General features: G+C 43.2%; 1 protein-coding gene across 1 annotated transcript in view; it reads left to right on the top strand.

Annotated features, from left to right (window-relative positions):
- Positions 1–25,762, top strand: part of LOC142397432 (GDNF family receptor alpha-4-like) — a 132,968-nt gene that overhangs the window by 91,780 nt on the left and 15,426 nt on the right. The window contains exons 3-5 of the mRNA XM_075480780.1: positions 8,262–8,333; positions 10,299–10,653; positions 11,575–11,684. Of these exons, the coding sequence (XP_075336895.1) occupies positions 8,262–8,333; positions 10,299–10,653; positions 11,575–11,684 (537 nt within the window). The remainder of the gene's footprint in view (positions 1–8,261; positions 8,334–10,298; positions 10,654–11,574; positions 11,685–25,762) is intronic.

Below are 25,762 nucleotides of genomic sequence, written 5' to 3'. Positions count from 1 at the left end.
ACTCTCTGGTCGCTGCGCACCAACCTCAGAGCTGCAGAAAGGAAATGGCACAAATCAAAAGATCCTGCAGATCTAACTGAATTCCAGGCACTACTGATTATTATTAATTAATTGAATTCCAATTGGCTTGAATTGGACTTACTATCTAAGTGCCTTGAGATGACATTTGTTGTATTTGGCGCTATATAAATAAAAATGAATTGAATTGAATTACTGTCATCATTCTCATCCAGTGTCACTGATGCAAAAAAGTATTTCTACATTAACAAGATTCACAGAACTACTGACACCCGGAAACTTTTTTCCACTTTCAAAACTCTACTTAACCCTCCGCCTCCTGCTTCCAATCCGACACCTTTGCCTCATTCTTTACTGACAAAGTGGCAGCTATAAGCAAACAGTTTACTGAAGTCCCCACACCCGAACCTTGTACTACAAAATCGACATGCAGCCCCTGGGATTGAGGATACCAAGTAATGAAAAGTTACAGGTGTTATTTTTTCCCATAGTACCTGTAAACAAATCTTAATGTGTATAACAGTGCGGAGTTGCATCACTACATTTTAAAAGTCACCACACATGTGGATAGTCAGGACTGCTGTAGTCATGTTTTTTTCTTTTTTATGTAATGTATGCTTTGAACAGTGCTTCCTTACCTCAAATGCTTAAGTGGGGCACCAAAGATAACATCTTGTGTGAGAAGCCTTTTCTCCACAGGGGCTGTAGTAATTAGATTATCACATGTACAAAATCCTAACACAACTGGATTAAGATGGGTACTGGGGTTCAGCATTTAAGGAATTAAAATAATTCTGTAATAATTTAATAATTAATACATATGTCACATAATAACAATGATTATTATTGATTAATTAATACTTAAGCAATTATTTAGTAAATTATTCCAGAATGGTGCTGAACCAGTGGCAGCCTGCTGCAGTTGTTCTGGACCTCTCTAATTTTTTATTTTCTTAAAATGTTCTAATAAGCTTATTTCTTTTTCTGTTGGAAATGGTATCTTTTTCTCGTCTGTTTCATGCATCACTGTGGAAAAATGAAAATTGTTAGCATGTGGGAGCAACTGATTGAGCTTTTTAAATTCTAAAGTAATACCTGGAATAAGATCCCAAATCCACTTATCCATTAATAAAGTGAACTGAAGAGAGCTGAATTGAACTGAACTGAGTTGAGTTGCGGTTGACTTGATTGAATTGAATTGAATTGAATACCATGTCCCTAGAGCCAGTTTGCATTGCCAGGGATTGGCACACCCAGGTCCCCACCTTTGCCTGCCTCCCAGCTCACATTGCACTTAACCTCGGATACAAGCAGCTAAAATGGATTCCCTTCGGAGAGTAACTGGGCTCAGCCTTAGAGATTGGGTGAGGAGCTCAGCACAGGTGGTTCGGGAATCTGGTTAGAATGCCTCCTGGTCGCCTCCCTTTGGAGGTTTTCCAGGCACCTGTCACTGGGAGGGGCCCCCGGGGCAGACCCAGGACTCATTGGAAGGATTATATGTCCCTTCTGGCCTGGGAACGCCTCCGGATCCCCCAGGAGGAGCTGGAGAGTGTTGCTGGGGAGAGGGGTGTCTGGGTTTCTCTCCTGGACCTGTGGCCTTTGTGATCCGACCTCGGATAAGCGAATGAAAATGGATGGATGGATGAATTGAATTGAATGCAGCTACAGATGCGTGGAAAAACTGATGGATGTCATTCAAATTAAAACAGCAAACCTCACAGACATTTTTTACCTCACAATAAGTCCAACAATCAGATGCAGGTCAATGACATCCCCCAGTGTGCAAACTGGAATACAAAGTTTGAAAAATTTAATCAGGGGAGAAACATCAATATCCACCGCTTGATAGACCTGAACCTGCGGCCTGATGGGAGGGTTGTACACAGGGAGTGAGCTGGGTGTGATGGGTCTTCCACTATCCTTCTAGCCCTCTGTCTGGATGTGCCATCGTGCAGAACACACACGGGCTCCTGTTCAAGGCCCGTTAGATGGCTGGCTGTGCATGATGCGCTCCAGTCGGTTCTTGGTGTGGGCAGAGGATGCAGGGTACCACACAGTGATGGAGGAGGTGAGGACACTTTCCAAGGTGGCTCTGTAGCATTGGGTGCAAACCTTGGGGGAGATGTTCATCTTGCGGAGCAACCTAAGGAAGAACATCCCCTGGTGCAGCCGCTTGATGACCTTAGATGAGTGCTAGATGAGTGAGTCCATTTCAGGTCGCTGGTGATGGTGGTGCCCATAAACTTCACAGAGTCCATGACCAACTCCACCGTCTTGTCGATGTTAAGCTCCAGGTTGTTACGTTACACCGTGCTTCCAGCTGTGACACAGTGTTCCTGTAAGCTGACTCATCGTTGTCCTGGATGAGGCCTAAGACCAAGGTCTCATCTGCAAACTTAACCAGCTTGATGGAGGGGTGGCTTTAGGTGCAGAACAGATAAGGGGAGAGGACACAACCTTGTGGAGCTCCGGTGTTGGTGGTCAGGGGGGCCGACAGGTGGCTGCCAACCAGCACTTCTTGCTTCCTGTTGGTGAGAAAGTCTGTGATCCACTCACAGATGGGGCGGGGTATCTGCAGCAGCTCGGTGTGCAGACAGTCTGGGAGGATGGTGTTGAAGGCCAAACTATAATCCACCAACAGGGCCCTGATGTAGGAGCTCAGCTGGTCCAGGTGCTGGAGTATGTGGTGGAGGCTGAGGTTGATGGCGTCGTCCTCACAGCGATTTTGCTCTGTAGGCGAATTGTGAGGGGTCCAGGAGGGGGTCCGTGATTGGTTTAAGGAAGGACAGGATGAGTCTCTCAAAGCTCTTCGTGACCACAGATGTCAGAGCGACAGGTCTGTAGTTATTTAGGCACGTTATCCTGTCCTCCTTCAGAACTGGGACGATGGTGGATGTCTTGAAATAGGATGGCAGACGACATTCAGTGATGGACTGGTAAAAGATGTCTGAAAACATTGGTGACAGGTGGTGACAGGTGGATACAGTGCTTCAGTAACACAAAGAGTCAGTTGTGCTCAGAAATGTGTTCAGATTTGCAGGTTAAACATATGTAACTTTACAAGGTTATCAAGCCTCTCCCTCTTTATCTGAGCATAACTTCACGTTCAGATGATGCTGCATTCCCTGTAACTCAGAAATGGGATTATGAAACACTTGTTTTTGGTTTTGTATTTCTGTTTACGTAAAATACATTTTATTGTTTACTTTATTGAGGAAATATATGTGCTAATATAGCTAACTGTACTTTGTTTAATCTTTTATATTCCAACATGGAAATATGACTTCAGATTTTTGTTCTGAAGTATTTTACCAGTTGGAAGTTAGAAAATTTTATTTCACAATTGTCACTGAGTGCACCATCAGTGAAGCATGTGTTGTGTGCATCAATAAATGAGCTAACACTAGCCAGCATACTCCTCCTCCCCTGTGGCCTATTAGTCAGTGGAGCATTAGTGTAATTATACACTCTTCAGTTCCCAGTGCTGCTAAGCTGCTCTAGCGTGTCATTACTATAAATATATAGCCTTGGATAGGATTTACATACATAAACACGTTGCATGTCAGTACATTCTCGATTGAGTTTACAACGGTACTTTGCTGGACCAAATGGCTTATCCACTGGTCAATCAGGACGCTACTGATGGGATTCACAATTGGACAAAAGTTATCCTCGTTAACGTGAGATCATGGTGACTCTTTATTTAGCCTCCCATCAGCATCAGCTTACGCCTCATCTAAGTTGATATGAATGACAGAGATGTCCTATTGACTGATGATGGTTATTTCTATGATGTATTTCTTTAGCGATATAAGCCTCCTTTGAGGTGGGCCATGTTATTAGATTATTAGAAGAAACATAAACATCAAGATGTATTTTAATTGGAGGAAGAGCATTCTTTAATGCACACTTGTCAATTAATTTAGTTTCCAGGGAACTAAAAGGAACTTGGCCATGGTTAATATCATTCATTACTCTTGTTTTTCTCATTGTCTGACGAGTCAGAATGTTGACTTTGAATAAGTTCTGTTGGACAAGTCAAGCATTTTGTGAGCTGGGACATAATCTACATGCTTTATATCCACAATCTAAATGACAGCTTGGTTGTGTTGTGCTAATTTGTGGAGAATCTTTCATGGTTTCTGGAGTAGTTGAGTGTATTTGGTAGGTGAGGTGGCTTTATTTGACTGTTTCATGTTAAGTGGCTGTCCTGTTTAACTGACCCTCTGTCGGTAAACTGTTGAAACTAACAACCAAAACATTATGACTAAAAAGCTGTTCATTATGATGACATGTCAGTACTATCAAAGTATTTTGAGATTGTGGCTCTGCTCGGATGAAATCTAAGAAAGTCAGAAGCAAAAAAAAAAAGAAGCCTCCCAAGCCAGAGTGAAGCAGCAATAAGTGTTCCTGTTGTGGGGAGACACCCCACTCTTGCTGTGTAGTACTGGGGATGTTTGTCCTAAAGGTTGCCAGATTTATTGATAGTCAGTGTTTTAAAAAACAAAATCTGCATTCAGGCTAATAATACTAAAGGTGTCAGTCTCCTCTTGTTTTCCCAGTGTTATCAGTTGTGAAATTTTCACTCAGTGAAAAAATGGATGTATCACGTGACACTTTATGTTCCATTGTGAATTAAATATTGGTTTATCAGATTCTCAAAAAAATAAATTGACTTTTGTTTACATTTTGAACTATGTCCAATTGTTTTTAAGTTGAGTTTGTATATGCATAACTTACATCTGTCATAAGATGAAAACCAGAGCTGAGGTGTAAATCAAAATCTGCACATTAGATATCTGCTATATATTTGTAGTTGTGAGCCATAAATGAGTACTTCCTAAAGCTGAGTTATGAAGTGAATTTCATAAAACCAAGTATTATTTTTGATACACTCATCGGCATCAGAAAAAGTAGCTTTGCGATTTACATGTAGCAGACCCTTTTTTCTTTCTGCCCCCGATATAGACAGACATACAAGTGGAGCTACTGACCCAGAAAGAGAGAGAAGAGAGCCCATATAAGAGTTTGTGGGAAATCCACTTGGATCGATCAGTATTCCTCTACCCGGCCTACTATTGTCCAATGTTGGGGGGATTAGTGTGAATGTGATGGGGACACAGGGGTGGGAAATCTGAGACTGTTGCCCACATAGTCCACTGCAGCCTGATATTCTGCACTAGGGCTCCAATGGTATAAGGAGGACTTGTTTGTCAAAGAGCACTGGACCACAGTAACTGAGATCTACCACAGGGACTTAATTCTGGGACCAATTAAAAGGCCTACACCTGCTATGGTTATACACAGTGAGCAAACCAGAAATGTGTCTCTTGTTTCAAGAGGACTTTAATGGTAATTCTGTGCTGAACTCGGAGGCATAAAAGGGCTCTTAGTAATGGAGTAATAATATGGTCAAATTTTCATGTTTGTGTAAGAACCCGCATTCTCCATCCGTCCGGGTTGAGGGGGCAACAGTGTAAGTAGAGATCCCCAGACCTCCCTTTTCCAAGCCACCTCCTCCAGCTCTGCCAGACAGACATCGAGATGTTCCCAACTGGGATATATAGTCTCTCCAGGCAGTCCTGGGTTTGCCCCAAGCCCTTCTCCTGGTGGGATATGTCTGAAACACTTCCCTATGGAGTCATCTGGAAGACATTCTGACTAGATGAGGTGAAACAGCGACTCTACTCTGAGCTCTGCTTGAATGAGCGAGTTCCTCACTGTATTGCTAAAGCTGTGTCCAGCCACCCTTTGGAGGAAGCTAATTTCTGAGACTTATATTCGCAATCTCATTTCTTTGGTCATAATGCACAGGCCAGTAGACGCTGCCCCAATTTCCTCAATTTCAATCTCAATTTCCTGCCCCTTTCTACCCCCACTCATGAACAACACCCCGGGCACTTAAACTCCTCCACTTGAAGTAGTGACTCACCCCCAACCTGGAGTTGGCAATCCACCCTTTTCTAACTTAAGACCTTGGCCTCAGACTTGGAGGTGATAATTCTTCTCACAGCTGCTTCACACTCGGTTGCAAATTGCCCTTGTGTTTGCTGGAGGTCTCTACTTGATAAAGCCAACAGGACCACATAATTTGCCAAAAGCAAAGATGCAATCCTAAACCAACCGAACTGTAAACTCTTTGGCCCTTGGCTGCACCAATAAATTCTGTCCATAACAGTTCTGAATAGAATTGGTGACAAAGGGCAGCTCTGACTAGCACACATCGGAAAAGGATCTGACTTACTGCCAACAATGCAGACCGAACTCTCATTCCAGTCCTACAGGAACTGAATGGCTCATAACAAGAGGCTAATACACCATACTCCAAAAGCACCTCTCACAGGACACCACAAGGAACATGGTCATAAGCCTTCTCCAAGTCCACAAAACACATGAAGACTGATTGGGCCTCATATGCACCCTCTAATATCCTTGTGAGGGATATTAGACAACTAGGATGAAAACCACATTGCTTTTCCTGAAAATGACAATTGACTATCTGCTGGATTCTTCTGTCCAGCACACTGGCACAGAATTTTCCAGGGAGGTTGAAAAGTGGGACTTCCTTGCAGTTGGAACACAACCTCTTGTCCATGTTATCAAAAAGAGGGACCACCACTGCCAGTCCTAAGGCACTGTCCCAGTGCTCCATGCAATGTTGCACAGGCATGTCAACCAATACAGCCAAACTAGACTTTAAGGCACTCAATGCTGCTACCATCTACCTCTTCCAGTTTTGCCATGGTTCCATTGTACGATTATCATTGAAGGAAGCAGAGGACTAACTAAACATCTGACATATGGAACAAGAGAAGGCAGGAGATGGAGGGAGAGAGCTGGTAGCAATGTTAAGCTTCAGAACCACACACACCACTAGAAAAGTGAAAAGGTGTCAAAACACCAAAGATCTATATAAATGGGTACTAGAAAGAAACAAATTGTGTTGATAGGGTTCACGATGCGAAAGTGTGTCACTTATAACAAAAAATTAAGTGGTATTTAATAATCAAAGAGAAACGAGAGGTTCCACAGAACACAAACACGGTTACAGGAGGTGACGCAGTACATCTTACCACGAAACGTCAGCATGTATCAGCAGAAATTCTTAAATGTGGTGTTTGTTATGGATTAACCATTACTGGCCCAGAAATCCAAACAATAATACACCATTTAGGTTCAGATGGGGAAGGCTGTTCCTTCCAGTCACAACCCTCCAGGTTTTACTATTGTAGCCCACATGAGAACTGATGTAGGACAAAGGAGTACCCAGGTGGTGCACTTTCCGGCACCAAACCCAGGGACTCAGAGAAGCCTGGGCACTATTAGGTGCCCCTATCCATGATACTTCTTCCAGAACTTCTGCTGTAGGTATATGTGAGCCTGACTATATTTAGCAAATATTTCTCAACCTCCTGCACAATCTTGGGTTCTTTCCCCATTAGAGAACATCTCCATTTTGAATTACTTAAAACCGTCCTCTTGATTGTTTGGATGATCTTACAAGCAAAGAGTCCTTAACTCGCTTGATATGAGTGCATGGACCAATTTCTCAGTCAATTTGAGATATGAATTATCTGACTTTTTTATATATTTTAATGTGGTATAAAGCCAACAGTGGTAATTTTGGTAGAGTATCAAAATTAGATTGTGTCCAAAAAAATGTTGTGGTTCCTGACTTTCTCACTATGGTTCAGAGACAAAAATGAAGAAATATCGTTTCTCTGAATACTTGCGCCAAACAAGTATTTCAGTTTTGCCTTCTTTCTGTTAAAAAAAGTTGATTTACATTTAGCAACATCCAGTTTTGTTCTGTTTGTGAATGGCTAGTTGTGTTCTAAATAGTGGTTAACCAAATGATTCATCAATGGAGTGTGTATGACTAAAAATGTGAATAGAAATCAGACTCTTGCACATACATACAATTTCACAATGAAAGGGACTTTGCACATTTTTGCCTTTGTCTGTACTCAGTTTTAGTTATGAAGCTACACAGTTTCATACATCTGGCCCCTATTTTTATAGTCAAATCTATTAAAACAAGATGTAAAAGTAACGATTAGAAAAGGTCGGGTCAAACTCAGTTGTCTTTTTACTATATTCAATTAAAAAAAAGATGTCCCTTCACCTACGTCAGCCAATTACATCAGTATGTGTCTTATATTTGTTTCTTCTAATGCAGTTTTTCTTTTTTCGTAAATGATCACTCATGTGTTTGCCAATGTTTGTGTTTTCCTTTTCTACAGGGAAGGATGAACTGGAAATATCCCCCTATGATGACACATTAATAGACACTCACATGGCCTCTTTAGTGGCAGGTAAGATACTTAGGCCGCCTTAAAATGTCAAAATGTCACAAAAAGCGGGTGAATAGTGAGGTCATGGGGGCGTATATAATGCATCTTTAGGGATAGATAGGAGTCATTAATGAAATATGGACATATTCGTTCTGTGTTGGGGTTAGGGTTGTAAGCTGATGCAGAACCACTACAAAATGCATCACAGCTTATGGACACTTGCTTGTTTCAATAGATTCCTATTCAAAGAGTATCAACTCCTCTTATAAAATACTAAGTCTACAATTTTCATTATGGTGTAATAATTATAGGAGAGCCCCTTGCTAAGTATATTACTGGTCACTTATAATAATTCCCCAGTCAAACAGATATGCTTTATGGTGATGTAAGAACCTCTTTGAGAATCACGGACTACACTGCAGACAGTGCATAGCCCTTTTATCTGCAGTGAATACACTGAGCTAGTTGTAAATGGGATTGTTTTGATCAAGTCCTTTTAAAAAGAATTTCTATCAACAGGAATGATCCAGTGCTTTACAGCTGTGCTCACAGCTGTAAAGCACTGTCTGCAGAAATTAACATCAAAGATAAGCAGGAGATTTGATGTGAATAAAACATCCTGAGTTTTTTTTGCTGCTTTTCAAACAGTATAATTTTTAAAAGGAGAACAAGACGACATCCCAGTGTAACATATCAGGTCAGTGTGTCACCAGAATGTATTATGTTCAGAATATAGTATTATTATGGACAAAAAAAAAAGATTCCTTATTTGAGTAAACAATCAACCCCAGTTTACCATTTCCCCCTGCATCTTCATTTACCTAATTTCCTTTCTCCTTCCCCATCAGACAAAACGTTTCATTGATTCTGGTGGTCTTCTTAGTCTTTCATCCTCACATGGTCTTATAAATTAAAAGCTGCTTGCCACACATTCAGTTAAGGTCAAAATTGCACTTGGCCTTGGACTGAACATAAAGGAACGTATTATTATGCAGCTGTTATTCAATTAAAATTAAATTAATTCTCCAAAACTTTATTAATCCCTGAAGAGAAGTAATATTGATGCGGTATAATTCATTGTATGAATGGTTGTGTGAATGATTATAAAGCACGTAGTGTGCATAGATGTAGACGTGCTGTATGAGTGTGTGCGAATGGGTGAATGTGGCATGTAGTGTTAGAAGCGCTTTGAGTGGTCAGTTAGACTAGAAAAGCGCTATACAAGTACAGTCCATTTACCATTTACCATTGTTATGGATATAAAATTAAATAGAATAAAAATAAGTTGACAAATATTTGGAAAGTTGAAGTGTAGCAGAGAGAGGTATGGTTGAAATCTTCAGAGAATGCCATCTATGGATTGGGATATTGTTATGTAGCTTGCTGATGTCAGGCATAGCATTGGCAGGTAACACAGGTGAACTCTCTCTAGATAACATGGACATAACCTCACACACAACAATTCAACATCTGGTGTGCAGAAATGCTCCTTCTCATTGACATGAAATCTTTCCTGCCACATGCCATCACTCTGTACAATAATAGTTAAGTGTCATTATGGTATCTCAACACCATAACTGCATAACCGCACAACTGCATTGTTGCACTTTGATGTACATATATTTTTATTTTATTTTATTTTATTCTTATTCTTATTTTTATTTTTACTGTCTGTACGCTGCTACTGCAAAGCAATTTCCCAGCTGGGATGAATAAAGTAGTTATATTCTATTCTATAACTTTTGTTGACAAACACTATAATTCTTTTCATTTACTGTGACTATAGTACTCATAGAGTCGATTTCCTACCTTATCATAGCTACAGCATTTCTGTCTATCATGAGATAACAGTTGTATAGCATATTCAGTATACAACCTTTCAGTGCAGTAGTACACTACTAAGCTACTTAAATATTCTATACCGTTATATCATCACTATTATTATTGTCCTACCTGAACCCATTCTACTCATATCCACCCCACTAGCCTCATCTTTCATGCAACTGGATGGTGAAAACCAGTGTCTGAAGGCAGCGCAAGACTGTGGCCTTTTCGAAAAATGTGGTTCCCTGCGATCAGAGTATGTCCTGGCCTGCACCAAGCCGATGCCTGGGACCTCCCGATGTAACCAACATAAGTGCCACCGAGCCCTAAGGCGTTTCTTAGAGCGGGTACCTGAGGAGTACAGTCTGGGTGTCCTGTTCTGCCCCTGCACCAACAACCTGTGTGGTGAGAGGAGGAGGAAAACCATTGTACCCTCCTGCTCCTACCAGGATATGGAGGGTCTTCAACCTAACTGCCTCTATCAGCAGAGCTTCTGCCGCCGAGATGACCTCTGCAGGTTTGACATTAAGCCGATTGTCAACATAGTGTAGAATCTAACAGAAATAATAACCCTAACCCTGTATGTTGGGGAATTAATATTCTTCTTCCTAAATGTTATGATGGATGTTTCTTTATTATGTTGGTTGGTTATTTATATTGGATTTCCCTTCAATTTGTTCTCTATCTATATGTATTTCAGAACATTATTTTTCCCTCATCTTCTGTCACAGTGGCAATTCTTGGCTTTTGAAACCCTTTCCCTCCAGCTTGATTTCTGCAATATGCATAGTTATATGCATATAGTTACTCTGAACTTGTCTTCAGTGTCCCCTGGTCAGAGAGGCATCCTTCTCTACCTCCATGAATCTCAAAAAATAATCTCTGCCCTTTATATAGGTGTAGCATCTAAAGCTTACACCAGGGCCTCACATAACACTGAAGTTTCAAGATTGTTGTTTCTTACTTCTATGTTACTTTGGTTAAAAGTTATTTCTAAATGACTAAATGTAAATGTTATTTTAAACTTAAACTTTATTATTCAGTAAAAAGAGAAACCCGTGGAGATAAATTGTGTCAAACAAACACAAACTTGACACTAGCATAAGAACACTTTCTTTTATATCAAAATAAAGGCTTCAAACAACCCATAATAAAACACTGCCTGAGCCAACACAATATTTTTTCAACTGTCATTGATTTTTAGCATGCAAATAAATTATGATCCTTATTTGAAAGCCCTCAATGTTTAAGGAAAAAGAAAGCTGGAAATGGAAAAAAAGTATTATCCACATCACCATTATCTTCGCCTCAATAATCAAGGTCAAAATTGGACTTAAAATTATAAATCCAACCCAAATCCACATCCAAACAAACTCACCCTCCCAAATTCCTTGCTTACTTTTGGAGTTTGATGTTGAATTGTTTGTGCTTTTGCTAGGTCCAGATTGGCTGATTTCCTCAGTAACTGCCAACCATCTCATCTGACGGCCAGCGGCTGTTTGAAAGACTCAACAGGCCTTTGCCTCCGAGCCTATGCTGGACTCATAGGTACAGGATGGAGGGGATGGAGGGAGGAAAAAGGGAATGCAGGGTAGTTGAACTGCTTAAAACAGAATATTGTGAACCAAAATTCAACTTTTGACAGTTTTGGAGACTTCAATTTTTATTTTTTGCTGAATTGACTCTTAGCAAACATGTGTTATGTCTGAATTTTTATCAAGCACACAATGATTGTGTTGCATATCAAGTCCATTTTTGTTGATACTTTGCAACACCAAGAATATGAAATAGCTACAGTGGTCCACAGCACAAAATGTTGAGTTAGACAAAAATAAACAAAAACAAAACGTATTGATACTACTACTACTACTACTACCAACAATGATGATAAGAAATAACAACACTTTCTGGGCAACAAAGTCTGTAAATGCCTATGTATTACAGTACATAAAAAAACCTTCAAAAAATCCCCAAATTTTCAAGGCTCCAAAAGTGTCCCATTCCTTAGTTTTCCTTTGCAAATTGCAACAAGCTTATATATTTTAATACGTGAAGCAATCTCAAATGTGATATTTCAGAGTAATTACACTTGTTATCCCACAGACTGTCAAGCAAGGGACCCAATATTATTCAATAACTTCAACAACTCGGTTTGGCTTTAAAATTGGAAAATAAATGCTTAAAGGTTTACATGTCATTGCCTGAAAGCTGCAGTATAACGCACTTATTGTAAGTCGCTTTGGTTAAAAGCGTCTGCAAAATGACCGTAATGTAATGTATAACAGACATTAAAAATAGCATCGAGCAATTTCTTGGCTTTATTGTGACAATATTGTGCTTTGGACTTGTGGAAAAACATATTTGCTACATATTTTCATGTGAGACAAGGCTCAGTTACTTAAGTATGAAGCTTCGGCCTCTTTTACATTTGCCTTTTCAAGCCAGGACTCATGCACCTTCTTTGCAGTCAGTCAAGTCTGACTGACCATCTAACAGTTTCCCACTTTGTTCCAGTCCATTTTAAACGAGCCCTGGACAAGAGAAGTCTATTTTTAATGTCAGGTAGGTTAGGTTTTTGGTGCTGCCTTATGATTATGGAATAAGTGAAGTTCCAAAAAAAGAATACATTTGCTAAAAAAAGAAAATGAATGACAGAATATTAGAAAGGAGCCCCCCCCCCCCCCCCCCCCCACGACCCTGAGTTGAATTAAGCGAATATAGAATATGGATGGATGGATAGATCTTTATATAATCCTATTATATTATATATTATATATAATTTATATTACAGTATATTATATTTTCCCTTTATTCAATACAGTTAAATAATTCTTTAATAATCCCTGAAATGAAATGATATTTCCGCAATATAAAATGATAAATAATTTAACATATGCTATTGTTTTTGTTAGACAACGAACTAGATTATAAATCACCTGAGAAACATGTAGAAAGTTAAAGTGTAGCAAAGATCTTCAGAGATCACCATTAGGGTGTTGTTTTTGTAGCTTGGCAACAATTTATCTGCTGAGTAACATGCATCATTGGCAGGTAACAGGTGAACTCTCTCAGTAGATAACATGGACTGGAACTTCCAGCCAACAGTTAAACATCTGGGCTGCAGAAACTCAAGGCTTCTCTGTGGCATGTCCAGCATTACACCATCTGTTGCTCATAAACTCTGTCATCCTCCTCCTTTACTGTTACTTTTCTATCTGCAGTCTCTGTCTGCCCATAAAGTCTTTAAAGCCGTGTTTCAGTAAAAAAAAAAAAAATTCTATTGCCTTCCTGCTAATCCTGCTTTATCTTTGTCAGGACTCCAAGCTCTTTCATTTACCAGTGTTTTCACACTTCCCATGACAATTGTAGCGTAACTTGATAAAATATAAGGATTTACAAGAAGTTCTCACGATCTAAATAAACCTTATTTAACCTCATATATATGGGCACCACCTTCAAAGAAGGAAAAAGACAGAATCTTACGATTCTGGTATGTTAAAATTAAAGTTCAGTCTCATAGCGCTACTTCGTGAATTCTCGTCATATATATATCCATATATATATATAGATATATATATAGATATATATATGAACTATTTATTAAAACGATATAACCAAAAACATTAACCTTAAGACAAACAGGAGAAATTCAATTCAATTCAAAATACTTTATTAATCCCCAAGGGGGAAATTACAAGCAGTTCCAGCACACCCATCCAGACCGACAACATAAAAACATAAAAACAAAACAAGGGAGACGGGTGACCGTGGCCATGCAGCTCATGATGAGCGCTGGCAGATAGAAGAAAGGTACCACATTAGGTGAGAGGAGGAGAAAAAATGCGTTGAATATGGGTGATTATATAGAAAACACTTAGTGAATTAAAAAAAAAACTATGGGGAATGGAGAGATACCGGAATTACTCAAATAGTCTAGATTTGTTTACTATTTGGAGTAAAAGTTTAACATCTTGGAGTCATTCATCATCTTAAGGCGAGACACTACAGGTGAATAGGGTAATAATTTAAAATAATAGATATCACCATGAAACTTTCTCAGTTGATTACTTATACAAGTATGAAGAAAAATGTATTACAAGTTTTAGAAATTTGTATGTTTAATTATGCAAATTAGGTATTATCTCATTAAATATGCGCACATTTGCATATATTTCCGGAAGATAGATCTGATAATCTGATAAAGCCAGGTGCAAAATTATTTTTTCATTTTGTTTATACACAAAATTAAAAGAAAATTATAGAGGGATTTCAAGATATCTGCCTTAATTTCCTAGGAAATCAAAATGTACTGTACATAGCCTAAAAAACATTGATTTTTTTTGCCATATTGTTTTATTATAATGTCACATAAATCAGGCCAGTTATCAACAAATCCTTCTGTAAATATCTTCAGAATGCTGTTAAGCGTATAACTGGAAAGTTTGGTGTTAGTAGGTGCTCCATAGTCTCAGATATTGATACTGGAAAAATACAAAAAACTGATTTTGAGAAAACGGCATTTAAAGATTTAAATAGGGGAAGTCAATGCATTTGTATTAGAAACAATTGTTCAAAAACACAATAAATGCTCAGGCCCTTAGTAATACTAATATTGAATAAAATAATCTCATTAATAAAGAATACAAGCTCAATACAATAAAATAAAAGATGGCATATCAATTCATCGAGAGGTGCGACATGTATGAGCAGCCGCTGTCATTAACTCGGTTTCCTAACGACAGTTTACGGTCAGGTGTGCTGCTTCCCGATGCTTCATCAGCTGATCTGATAGATTTTCTTTTATTGCATCTTGCAAAGCGCAGTTGTTGTTTTCTTTTCTTTGAAAGTTGCGGTGTTTGGGGCATTTTCGGAGATTCCGCGAAAGCTAAACACGGGAGCGTCAGAGTCCACCATGTGATGCGTCTGAGCGAATCACGTTAGCAGAAACGAGCAATAGCCAATGAGATTTTGTCATTAGCTATAAAACCGCCTTTATACATTGACGATTGGTTACTGATAGGAAGGAAGTGCCATTATTTGGGTTTTATATCATTGTGCAGGAGACTCGGAGCTTTCCAACGACACCGGTCATGACAGACTTTTGTAAATAGACGAAGCTCGGCATGGCGTGTTGGAATGCTAACTTTTTAGTAAATTCGGGCGAAACGTGCTGCCGCTAGTAAACAAAATGTAATAAAATAAACATTTTAATTTATTTTTTCAACGTTTTCTTAATAGCAGGTTGAAAGAACACATACTGAAGGAGTAGACTGGCCCAAAATCTCAAAATTGACCACTGCATGAAAAATCACTGGACCTCATGCAAGAACCGTTCGTACGCACAGATTTGTTCTTAAATTGTCCGTACGAGTGATTTAAGACAATTTGCGCATTCACCAATCTTTTTGTATTTTACGTTTTCTTTCAGGTACGAACAGAATTTACGAGTGATCCAGACCTGTCGTAGGAGTTTCCTAAAATAGTCCGCTGTTATTCCAATCAAGTTTGCTTGACTAATGGATTGTATATTTAATTACTTTGAAGAAAACATAAATAAATATATATTATATCCCATAATTATGCTGACATTATTTGACTTAAATTATGCACTAATTGAAGGTTAATTTGACTCTGTATATAACAAGCTCAATGGGAAGTGTAACCAGCGGCTGACTTGCTACTTTCTGATGCCTTAGCGCGTCAGGCTCTTGGAAGAGAGCGTGTGGAGACAGACGAATGGCTGACATCGCGATTTAGATCCAAGACCTGCTGCAAATATGCAGCTTGCTAGAGCCGCAACTCCAGAGAAACACGCCGATCAAACCCAATTCCACCACACATCCAGGTCCTCAGCACCCTTGGGTTTTTGGCCACTGGAAGCTTTCAGAGGGAGACTGGAGACAGATCGGGGGTGTCCCAGTCCTCTGTGAGCCGTGCGCTCCCCTTGGTCATCAAAGCTCTCATCAGTTTATCACCCATGGTACTTCAGATTCCCATACACCGCTGTCCAACAAGTACAAATTAAGAGGGACTTTCATGCCGTGGCTGGACTGCCAATCGTAATCGGAGCACGAGACACATATACGCATCAAAGCCCCCGTGCTGTTGTGGAGCGCACTGAGCTGAAGGCCAGGTGGGTGTGTCTCCATACAGCGGAGGGCAAACTGCTCTATAGCCCAGAGAAGGCATGCCAGATTTGCACAATATTGCCATGAACGAGGGTCTCCTACTACCTGAACCAGCCCAGGCAGACCAGAAGCTGTGGTGCCAGAAGACCTCCCTCATGGACCACCCCATCAAAGAGCCATCATGATGAGGCAACAGGTGATTGCACGGCTTTAGTTGCAGTCATCGAGCGCCTGGCCATGGCGAGACGTTTTTTTTTAAGCCATTTTCATATCAAACCATTTCTTCTTTATTTAGGTGACGTTACGAACTACAGGTGACGATAAACAGCACTCGTAATAACTTCCCATTTCTTGGCTTTAGCAGGTCCCGTAATTCCACTGCTGACACTGCTAAAAATGACAGATTTTCCTTTCTGGATCTCTGAAAGCAGAACTTCAGTCTCAGAGCCCCTAAAGTTGTTATTTTTGCTTCTTGATGCCATTCTCATGACTCAACACTTCCTGGCACAGCAGAGAGGAAGCACAGCCTTATATGGTATCATTTTGGGCGTGGAGTATGCAAATTTACTATCCTCGTGCACGTGCACTTAGATATGCACGAGTGTTATTCATCATTTACACAGATCGTTTACACACTTTTTCTTAAGTTAAGAGCGTTTGTTGAATCTGACGTGGCGTGTTCGTATGAGACCTTCTTACGAAAAAGTGAGAGAAATTTAGAATAAAAATACGAAAATTTCTTGGATGAGGCCCACTGTTTTTGCCTGCCGTGTCTCGCCTTAACAGTGAATTCTCTCGACACCCACCATATACCGTCTGAAAGATAAGACGAAGGCAGCACTGAACAAACCAGGTGATGGCCACGGGGTCCAAGTGGGTTTCTCTCGGTTCCACCGTCTCAGGGCCTTCCTTAGTTGTGGGTGACTTCCCGTGGACTTTCAAGTTGCCTGGGACAGTCGCTTCTTCTCCACCGGAGCTCCTCTTTGCCAAGGAGACGGAACTGGGTGGTATCGAGGGTTTCACCGCAAAGAATGACAAAAATGTCCAAGTGTCGGAGTTGGTTTGGTTGCTGACCAACTCTGATGAGGTGAACTTAAGTTCACAAAATATTAACAAAAAGGGTTGACAAGCTTACGCTGGCTTTCTTGATAAGAAAAAACGACGCGATAACGTGTGCAGCAGCGGAGGTTAAGAACGTGCGACGTAAACAGACATGGAAACGAGAGGACGATGGATGAACGAAAAACACAAAAACTTATCTTTCTACTACTTCATTCTGTTTCTTTCTTTGCTCAGATCTTCTTTTTCCTTGTAATCTTTCTATCCTGTCATCTTTCTGTCTGTCTCAGTCTTTCCATCATCTTTCTACTGACTCTATTTTGTTCTCTCATCATTCCTTCATTCTTCTAACTTTCTGGGGTTTGACCCGCGGAGGCGGGGCATGACGTAGGCTTACGCTACACTTTCAGCCGATGGTATGTCTGAAACTGTTGTGACGTCTGCCTGGGCGTGTTTTGTAAGACGGTCTATTTATGGGTGCCAATGCCAAAGGTAGGGCACACATATTACTATTGTGTGGGATTATTCTACCGTTAGTGTTTGGTAAAACAAAGAAACCCGGATTTCTCCATTCCTTCGTCTTCTAACACATTTGTCTAGAGGATTCTGAAAACACCACAATTTTAAGGTTAAAGATATGACATACGTATCATATAAAGACGTTAAACAACAATATAACATAACATAGGTAACGATTGTGAATCTCAAAATTCAGATAGATATCTGTAAAGTTATGACATGAATAACGACCAAACAATGTTATTTTCCTGTGTTAACCATGGAGTACGAAAAAAGACACAGTAGGAACATGGGTTAACAGTTGCATTACTTCATATAAATGTCCAGTTACTGACCTCATTTGGATTTAACTATTCAATACTACAGACCACTAGGTGGCAGTGTGGTTCCATAGGCAGGTCAGTCATTTTCCAAAATGGTTATTTCTTCGTTATTAAGTACGACCGTGAAAAGGGTCTTAAAATGATGCTCATGATTTCACTGAGAACCTGAAAGAACTTGTACAAAGATAGAAAACACATTTAATACAGTTTTAAGATTCGACTGAAAGTAGATCTGAGTAAAGTAATTTTGAGAGTTCCATGAGACGTCTGCCTCTCGTCTGGCTGGGTCAGAGTAGATGTCACCTTTGGTTTATATTTGGCCAGATAAGGTAGGGAGTGGTTTAGTCTGGTTATTCTCCAATATTCTCCTAAGAGGGTCTTTTGTTTGTTCAGCTTAGTTAGCACTAAGTCGTAAATGCATCACCATAAGTTTATGGGGCAGGTCTGTGGAAAGAGAAACCTCCCCAAAATACTGTCATAGGACAAAGGTTGTTGTAAATTAGACGATCTGGTTTCTTTCTTGTTGTAGAAATCCCCCATCTGGTCCTTACACATGAACATCCCCTCACAGGAATGTTGGATCTTTCCAAAGGTTTAAGTTTGTATTAAATTCCACACTTGAGTTCACTACACAATCAAGGGAAGAAATTATTTAACTTTCTCTTCCTTTTTCTCCATTTTGTTCAAATTCTAATTCTAATTCAATTAGAGCTGCTACGTTTTATAAAATTATAAAATGTCTCACTTTCAACATTTTATGTATTTGCATCCATCCATTTTCTGTACCCACTTAATCCAACTCAGGGTCACGGGGGGCTTGAGCCTATCCTATCCGTCATTGGGCAAGGGGCAGAGTACACCATGGAAAGGTTGCCAATCTATCACACATTTACATAATACACAATAAAATATTGATTTATTAGATAAGCATATTATTGTCCCATTAACATTTACATAGTGCCCCATTTTTTGTGAAAATGGGGTTGTATAATGTTGCAACAATCCAAAAAGGACTGATAACTCTAAAACTCGAAATAAAACAAGCAGTGGCGAATCCAGTGAGGGGATGAGTGGAATGATAGATGGAGGGGAACAGCAGATTGAAGTGTAAAAGTATGTACAGTGGGGAAAATAAGTATTTGATACATCGCTGATTTTGCAAGTTTTCCCACCTACAAAGAGTGTAGATGTTGTGGAGGAAATAAAGTAAAGGACTGTATGGGCTCTATTTTAGGAGTTAAGCTGTCACTACTCTGGAGTGCCGGCCAGAGCACTACTTGGGCCAGGATGAATGTGCAGATGGATGGAGAGAATGAGGAGGCAAGGGTTGACGTTTAGGCTTGTATTGAACATCAGATGAATACAGGATGACAAAAGGTGTGACACGTATTATATAGGTGTGTCTGTGTGGTCTCTGAAATAAACATAAATAAAATACACAATTACTAAGTTGTCCTTACTGACCAACAATACACAGGAATAATACAAATGCACAAATACACAGGAATTGTATTTGTGGAATGTGTATTAGTGTTTAAGCCATAAACACTAAACTAAGGAATATACACACTAGGTACAGTCTACCCAACAGCATGAGAATGAGTTAGCTTGAATCATGCTAGCTAGACAGAAAAAGACAAATGGCAAATAAGGCACTTAAATCGACTACCAGAATATCACACACAGATCATATAACATCACACATGTTAGGGAACAAACTTACTTCTGCATAAACGCACACTTGACAGGAATCACACACACTTTGCATGAAGTATTCACCAGGAGAAACGAACTTCTGAGACCATGTCAAACTCTACTGGCGGTACAAGCACATAACAGGCTGCAGTGCCCCCTGGTGGACACTCCGAAACTACAACCAAATAACGCATTAAACTAAAACAGCCTTATTCAGACGTAGAAAGAACTGAAACAGAGGGGCCTTTTGTACAGCCGCCCCCAAATGTATGAAGTACATTTGCTCACAACAAAAGGTTACCACTAACAAAAACTCAAGGCGACTGTCCACTGGCTTCTCCTGGGAGGGCTGGCAGGATCACCAACCGGGCGACAGGTCGGGTGAAGGTCCTGTCCTTTACCTTGATGTCGGCTGACCGGATGTGGCCATCCGCACTGGGGTGAACCTTGGAGATGCGACCAATGAGCCAGGAAGCCCGTGGCAACTGTGGATCCACGATCATCGCTACAGAGTCTTTGGTGATGTCCGCAGAGGATGACTGCCATTTCTGACGGGACTGCAGACCAGGAAGATACAGCCGGATGAAACAGGACCAGAAGTGGTCGGTCAGCACCTGTGAATGCTTCCACCTCCGGCGACTCAGGATCTCTTCTTTCGGGTAGACCACTTGGGGGAGTGACCCATTTGGCCGCCCCATCAAAAGACAGTTGGGGGTCACTGGATCAGGATCGCTGACGTCGGATGGGACGTAGCCCAGAGGTTTTGAGTTCAAGATGCCCTCCACCTCCACTAGGACTGTACGGAGGACTTCTTCTTGCAGGGGTTGAGCTCCAACTGTAGTGTAGAGCGCCGTCTTGACTGATCGGATCTCTCGCTCCCACACTCCCCCAAAGTGAGGAGCTGCAGGAGGATTAAAATGGAAGCTGATCTTCTGAGGAGCGAGGAGCCTTTGCAGGTCGGAGGTCATGGCGGCGAAGGCTGCTTGAAGTTCACTCTCTCCGCCGCGGAAGTTAGTGCCGCGATCTGAGTAAAGCTCTGCCGGGGTTCCTCTCCGGGCCATGAACCGTCGGAGTGCCATGAGGAAGGCATCGGTATCGATGGAGGTGAGAACATCCAGGTGAACGGCTCGGGTGGTAAGGCACTTAAAGATGATACCCCACCTCTTCTCCACGCGGCGTCCTAATTTTACTTCGAATGGTCCGAAGCAGTCCATTCCTGTCGAGTAGAACAAAGGCTTGTAAAGGCGGAGGCGAGCGACTGGCAGATCAGCCATCTTGGGGACTGTAGGTCGGGATCTCCATCGGCGACACTCAGTACAGGTTCGCTGGAAGCGTCGAACTGCTTCCCGGCCTCTCAGGATCCAGTAGGAACGTCGGATCTCCGCGAAGACCCTCTCTGGTCCTGGGTGTAGCAGGCGATTGTCGAAGTCCTGAATGAGCAGACGGGTGACTGGGTGTGTTGGAACCAAGACAACTGGATGGAGACTGGAGTAGGCAAGATCCTCAGAGCGACGAAGACGTCCACCTACTCGAATTACCTCACTCTCAGAGTCGAACTCAGGGGCGAGAGCAATGAGACGACTGCTACGGCTGATAGGTTTGCCTGACTTGAGGAGACGGTACTCATCAGGAAAGCTCTCCTGTTGAGCTCTTCTCAGGACCACGATTTCTGCCTGACGATAGTCTTCAGCAGAAGGTGTTCTGTCTCCGGTGGCCGCCCCGTGCACCTGCGTGATGGTAGCTTCCAACACCTGCATCCAGGTGTCATACTCGCTGAAGCTCAGTGTGGCAGGGTGAGCTGTTGTAGAAACTCCGCAGAAAATGTCTTTACGGAGCTCTGCAGGATCGGGAGGCTGAGTACTGGGGCCGCTTGGCTCCGAGGGCCACTGGTCTTGGGGTAGGAGCAGGAAAGGAGGACCTTGGCTCCACCGGTTTGGTCTACTCAACTCCAGAAGCGACTTTCCCCGGGTTATGTCGTCAGCGGGGTTCTGGGCTGAGTCGACATAGCGCCAAGAATGAAGGTGGGTGAGCTCTTGGATCTCGGCTATGCGGGTGCCTACGAAAATCTTGAAGCGGCATGACTCAGAACTCAGCCAGGTGAGTACTGTAGTGGAATCTGACCACAGCACTGTTCTCTTGATGTCTAGGCTGAGCTCATTCTCGAGGAGACTGGAGAGACGAGCTCCGCAGAGGGCACCACACAGTTCGAGTCTGGGCATGGAGAGCACACGTTTGGGGGCTACTCTTGAGCGTGCCAGCAGGAAAGCCAGATGGGCGCTCCCATCACTCATCACGGTTCTCAGGTAGACCACAGTGCCATAGGCCTGTTCGGAGGCATCACAAAATATGTGAATCTCCCTCTCTTCGACAGACTCGGTGAGGTGTGATGGCAGGTAAGGGCGGGGCAGCAGGACTTGAGGGAGGTACTGCAACTCTTCCTCCCAGGTTCTCCACTGCTGCAATAGTTCTGATGGTAGCTGCGGGTCATCCCAGCCTCTTTGTTGATCCCAAAGGCGTCTCACCAGCATTTTGGCCCGGGTGGTGTAAGGAAGGATGAAGCCTAAGGGGTCGTATTGGCTTGCGAGGACTTTATAGATGTTCCTCATGGTGGGGACACCATAGCTGATAGGGCGGTGCTTGTAGGTCAAGGTGTCGATGGGGAAGTGCCAGCTAAGGCCCAAAGTTGGTTCAGAAGTGTCTGTCTTTTCTTGGGCAAGCCACAATTCTGCACTGGTGGATCTGAGGTCTTCGGGGAGGTGGCTGATAGCGCTGGGTTCGTTACTAGCCCACTGACGGAGGACAAATCCAGCAGTAGACAAGAGGGCTCTTAACTTGTCTACCAAGCCCCGTGCTTCTTCTGGGGTGGGCACACTCTGGAGAAGGTTATCGACATAGAAGCACTGTCCAACAGAATGATGGAGCTGATCATCGGCTTGGGCGTGGTTCTTTGTGTGGCGCTGCAAGGCGTAAGTCGCACAACAAGGGCTACAAGTTGTGCCGAAAGGAAGAACTTGCCACTCGAACACTGCAACCGGTTCTTCTGGGTGTAGGTCGCGCCACACAAAACGGAGGAGGGAGCGGTCCTCAGGGAGAAGGCGAATCTGGTGGAACATGCCTTTTATGTCGCCACTGACTGCCACCGCATGCTCCCGGAACCGCAGGAGGACACCGAGGAGGGATGCACTTAAGGCAGGGCCAGGTAGGAGCTGGTCATTAAGGGTTTGGCCCTGAAACTGGAATGAACAGTTGAACACAAGGCGATGTTTGCCATTGTGGCTAACAAGGTGGTGTGGGATGTACCACGACTCCTCTGACTGGGTAACTTCTGAAGGGGACAACTTCACCACAGAACCTGCATGGATCAACTTCTCTATTTCTGTGCTGTAAATCTTAGCTCGCTCAGGGTCCTTTTGCAGGCGCCTCTCTACGCCTCTCAGACTGGGCAGGACAGCAGCAGGGGTAGCCTTGAGGGGTGGCATGTTCTTACGGCGAAGAAGCGGGGTGGCGTAGCGGAGGGTACCCTCTACATCCACACGAACTGTCTTGAGCTCAAGCAGGTCAACAGCGTAATTATCCTCTCTTGATCGGGTAACTATCTTGCCTTCCTTCACTGGAATAACATCTGCCTGCCATAGCTTCTCTACGTGTTTCAGTAGCTCACTGACCTGAGGGGCTGTGGTGGTTGTGAGGAGACACTGTTGTGGTGAGGAGGAAGAACAGATGAGACTGGAGGGACCCTGTAATGTCCACCCTAATCTGGTGCGCATTGCAGCGGGACCACCTGGGGGGCCAAGACGGACAGCTTCGGTTGGAGTGATAAGCTGTGGGTGGTCGCTTCCGATGAGTAGTAGGGGTTTGACCTTCATGAAGGGCTGGATGGGCAGGCCTCGGAGGTGCTTATACTTCCGCTGAAGTGACTCAACTGGGTAACTGTGCTCAGCTAAGTCAATGCGGGTGGCGGTGAAGGCGTTAGCGACCCTATACTTCTGCTTAGGTTCACCACCAGTGGAGATGTCAAAGGAAACACATGCACCCTGTAGGGTCTGCACATCTTGTCTAATGGTGCGCAGAGGAAGTCTTTCGGGAGTGCCCTGGAGGTTTAGCTTCCGGGCAGCGGTGGGCAGCAGCATGGTCCTCTCGGACCCGTCGTCCAAGACAGCATGGGTGCTCAGAGCCTTGCCATTATGGTGAAGGATGACTGGGACGACCTTTAGCAGGACTCTACCGCTCTCTGTCGGTCGGTCGAGGTACAGAACACCAGTGGAATTCTCATTTCCCGGAGTGGCAACAGCAGCTGGAACAGGTGACCTCTGTGGCCTACAGTTAACTTGGTGAAGAACCTGCAGGTGGTGACCCTGACAAATGTTACAGGGCTTCTTAAGGGTGCACTGTGCTGCCTGATGGGACCGTGCACAGCGCCAGCACCTCTTGTTGGCCTTGATCCAGTCAGTGAGCTGTTCTTGGCTTAGCTTGATGACCTCTGTACACTGACTCAGGTGGTGAGCACGGTTGTCACAGTAAGCACAGTATGGCTGCTGCTTTGGCTTGCTAGGGGTGTTAGCTGGTGGCAGGGGTGAGCCTTTTGCCCCATGGAGCACAGTGGTGGAGCGCTTAGGGGGTCTGGTATCAGGCTTCTCTTTAGCACCTCGCTGAGTGGGCAGGCCGTCAAAATCCTGACACCACGACTCGTACTTCAACCATGTGGCTAGGTCTTCTAGGGTGTACGTTTGGCCAGAGCGGTTGAACATGCACCGACGAAACTCCGCTCTCTGCTCTGTGGGAAGCTTACTCAGGAGTCGAGCCACGTGAGAGCCGCATTGAAGCTCAACTTCACCATCATGGCCTAAAGTCTTTAACATACCAACAAGTGACTGTATCTGGAGGGCAAACCGCTCGAATGCCACCACATCCCCTCTGCGGATGTCAGGTGAGTCCATCACCGCTGCGATTCTTCTCAGGGCAAGCTGGTGGGGCTGACCCAGCTTCTCATTGAGAGCATTCATGGTGTCACTGAAGGGGGTGGTAGAGTGAAGGTAGGCATCAGCTATTAACTTTGCCTCCTCCAGGTGCAGGTGGTCTAACAAGACTTGATACTTGAAGAGCTCTGAGCTCTCAGGAGGCAACAAGTTCTCCAGTGCCATCTTCAGCCTTGCAAATTCCCCAGGATCCCTGTGCAATAGCTTGGGAATGCTTGGTCGAGGTCCCCTGTAGGTGAACTCTGAAACTGCGACTGGTCTCGGGGGTCTCTGGGCCTGTGATGACCTCCACCCTGAGTCCGGAGGGGGTGGATGCAATAATACAGCGGGCTGGGGGTTTGCTCTAGGGGGTGGCACTGGAGGAAGGGTAGTCTTGGGCTGGGGTGAGACCATTGGCTTGGGCACAAAGGGTGGGTTAATACGGCTCTGCTGTGCAGCCAAAGACTCCCTCTTCAGGTTCTGAAGCTCAATCATCATGATATCCAGACGATCTACAACTGGACTGGGTACCGGTTCCTCTTTAAACTCAACTGGGGGTGGGGGTAGAGGCCAGTCTTCTTCTACAGGAACGGGGTGGTAGGGAACTGCAGCGACCACTGGTGAGGGGGAATGCTGCAGACTCTCAGCACGGTTCAGCAGCTGCTGCATACTGGCATAAAGGGCCTGAAAATCCTCCAATCCCGCTTTCATCCGTTCCTGGGATTTCTGAAGCAGATGTCTCTCACGTTGCATCTCCTGTAGTTCTGCCCTCATAGGTGTGGCATAGCCTGGTGAGAGCTCGCTATGATGTTCAAACATGGGGGGAAGGGCAGGGGCATAGGTAGCGCCAACTAGTGGTAGTGTTATCTCGCCATCCTCAGGGTGACGCACCTCATGCCTGGGTAGATCGATCTCATAGTCTTCATAACGAAGGGGCAGGCGTACAT

This window comes from Odontesthes bonariensis, chromosome 13, assembly GCF_027942865.1.
Source record: "Odontesthes bonariensis isolate fOdoBon6 chromosome 13, fOdoBon6.hap1, whole genome shotgun sequence".
NCBI classification, from domain to species: Eukaryota; Metazoa; Chordata; class Actinopteri; order Atheriniformes; family Atherinopsidae; genus Odontesthes; species Odontesthes bonariensis.
The sequence above is the reverse complement of the archived record's forward strand: the minus strand, read 5'-3'. Positions and strand labels throughout refer to the sequence as shown.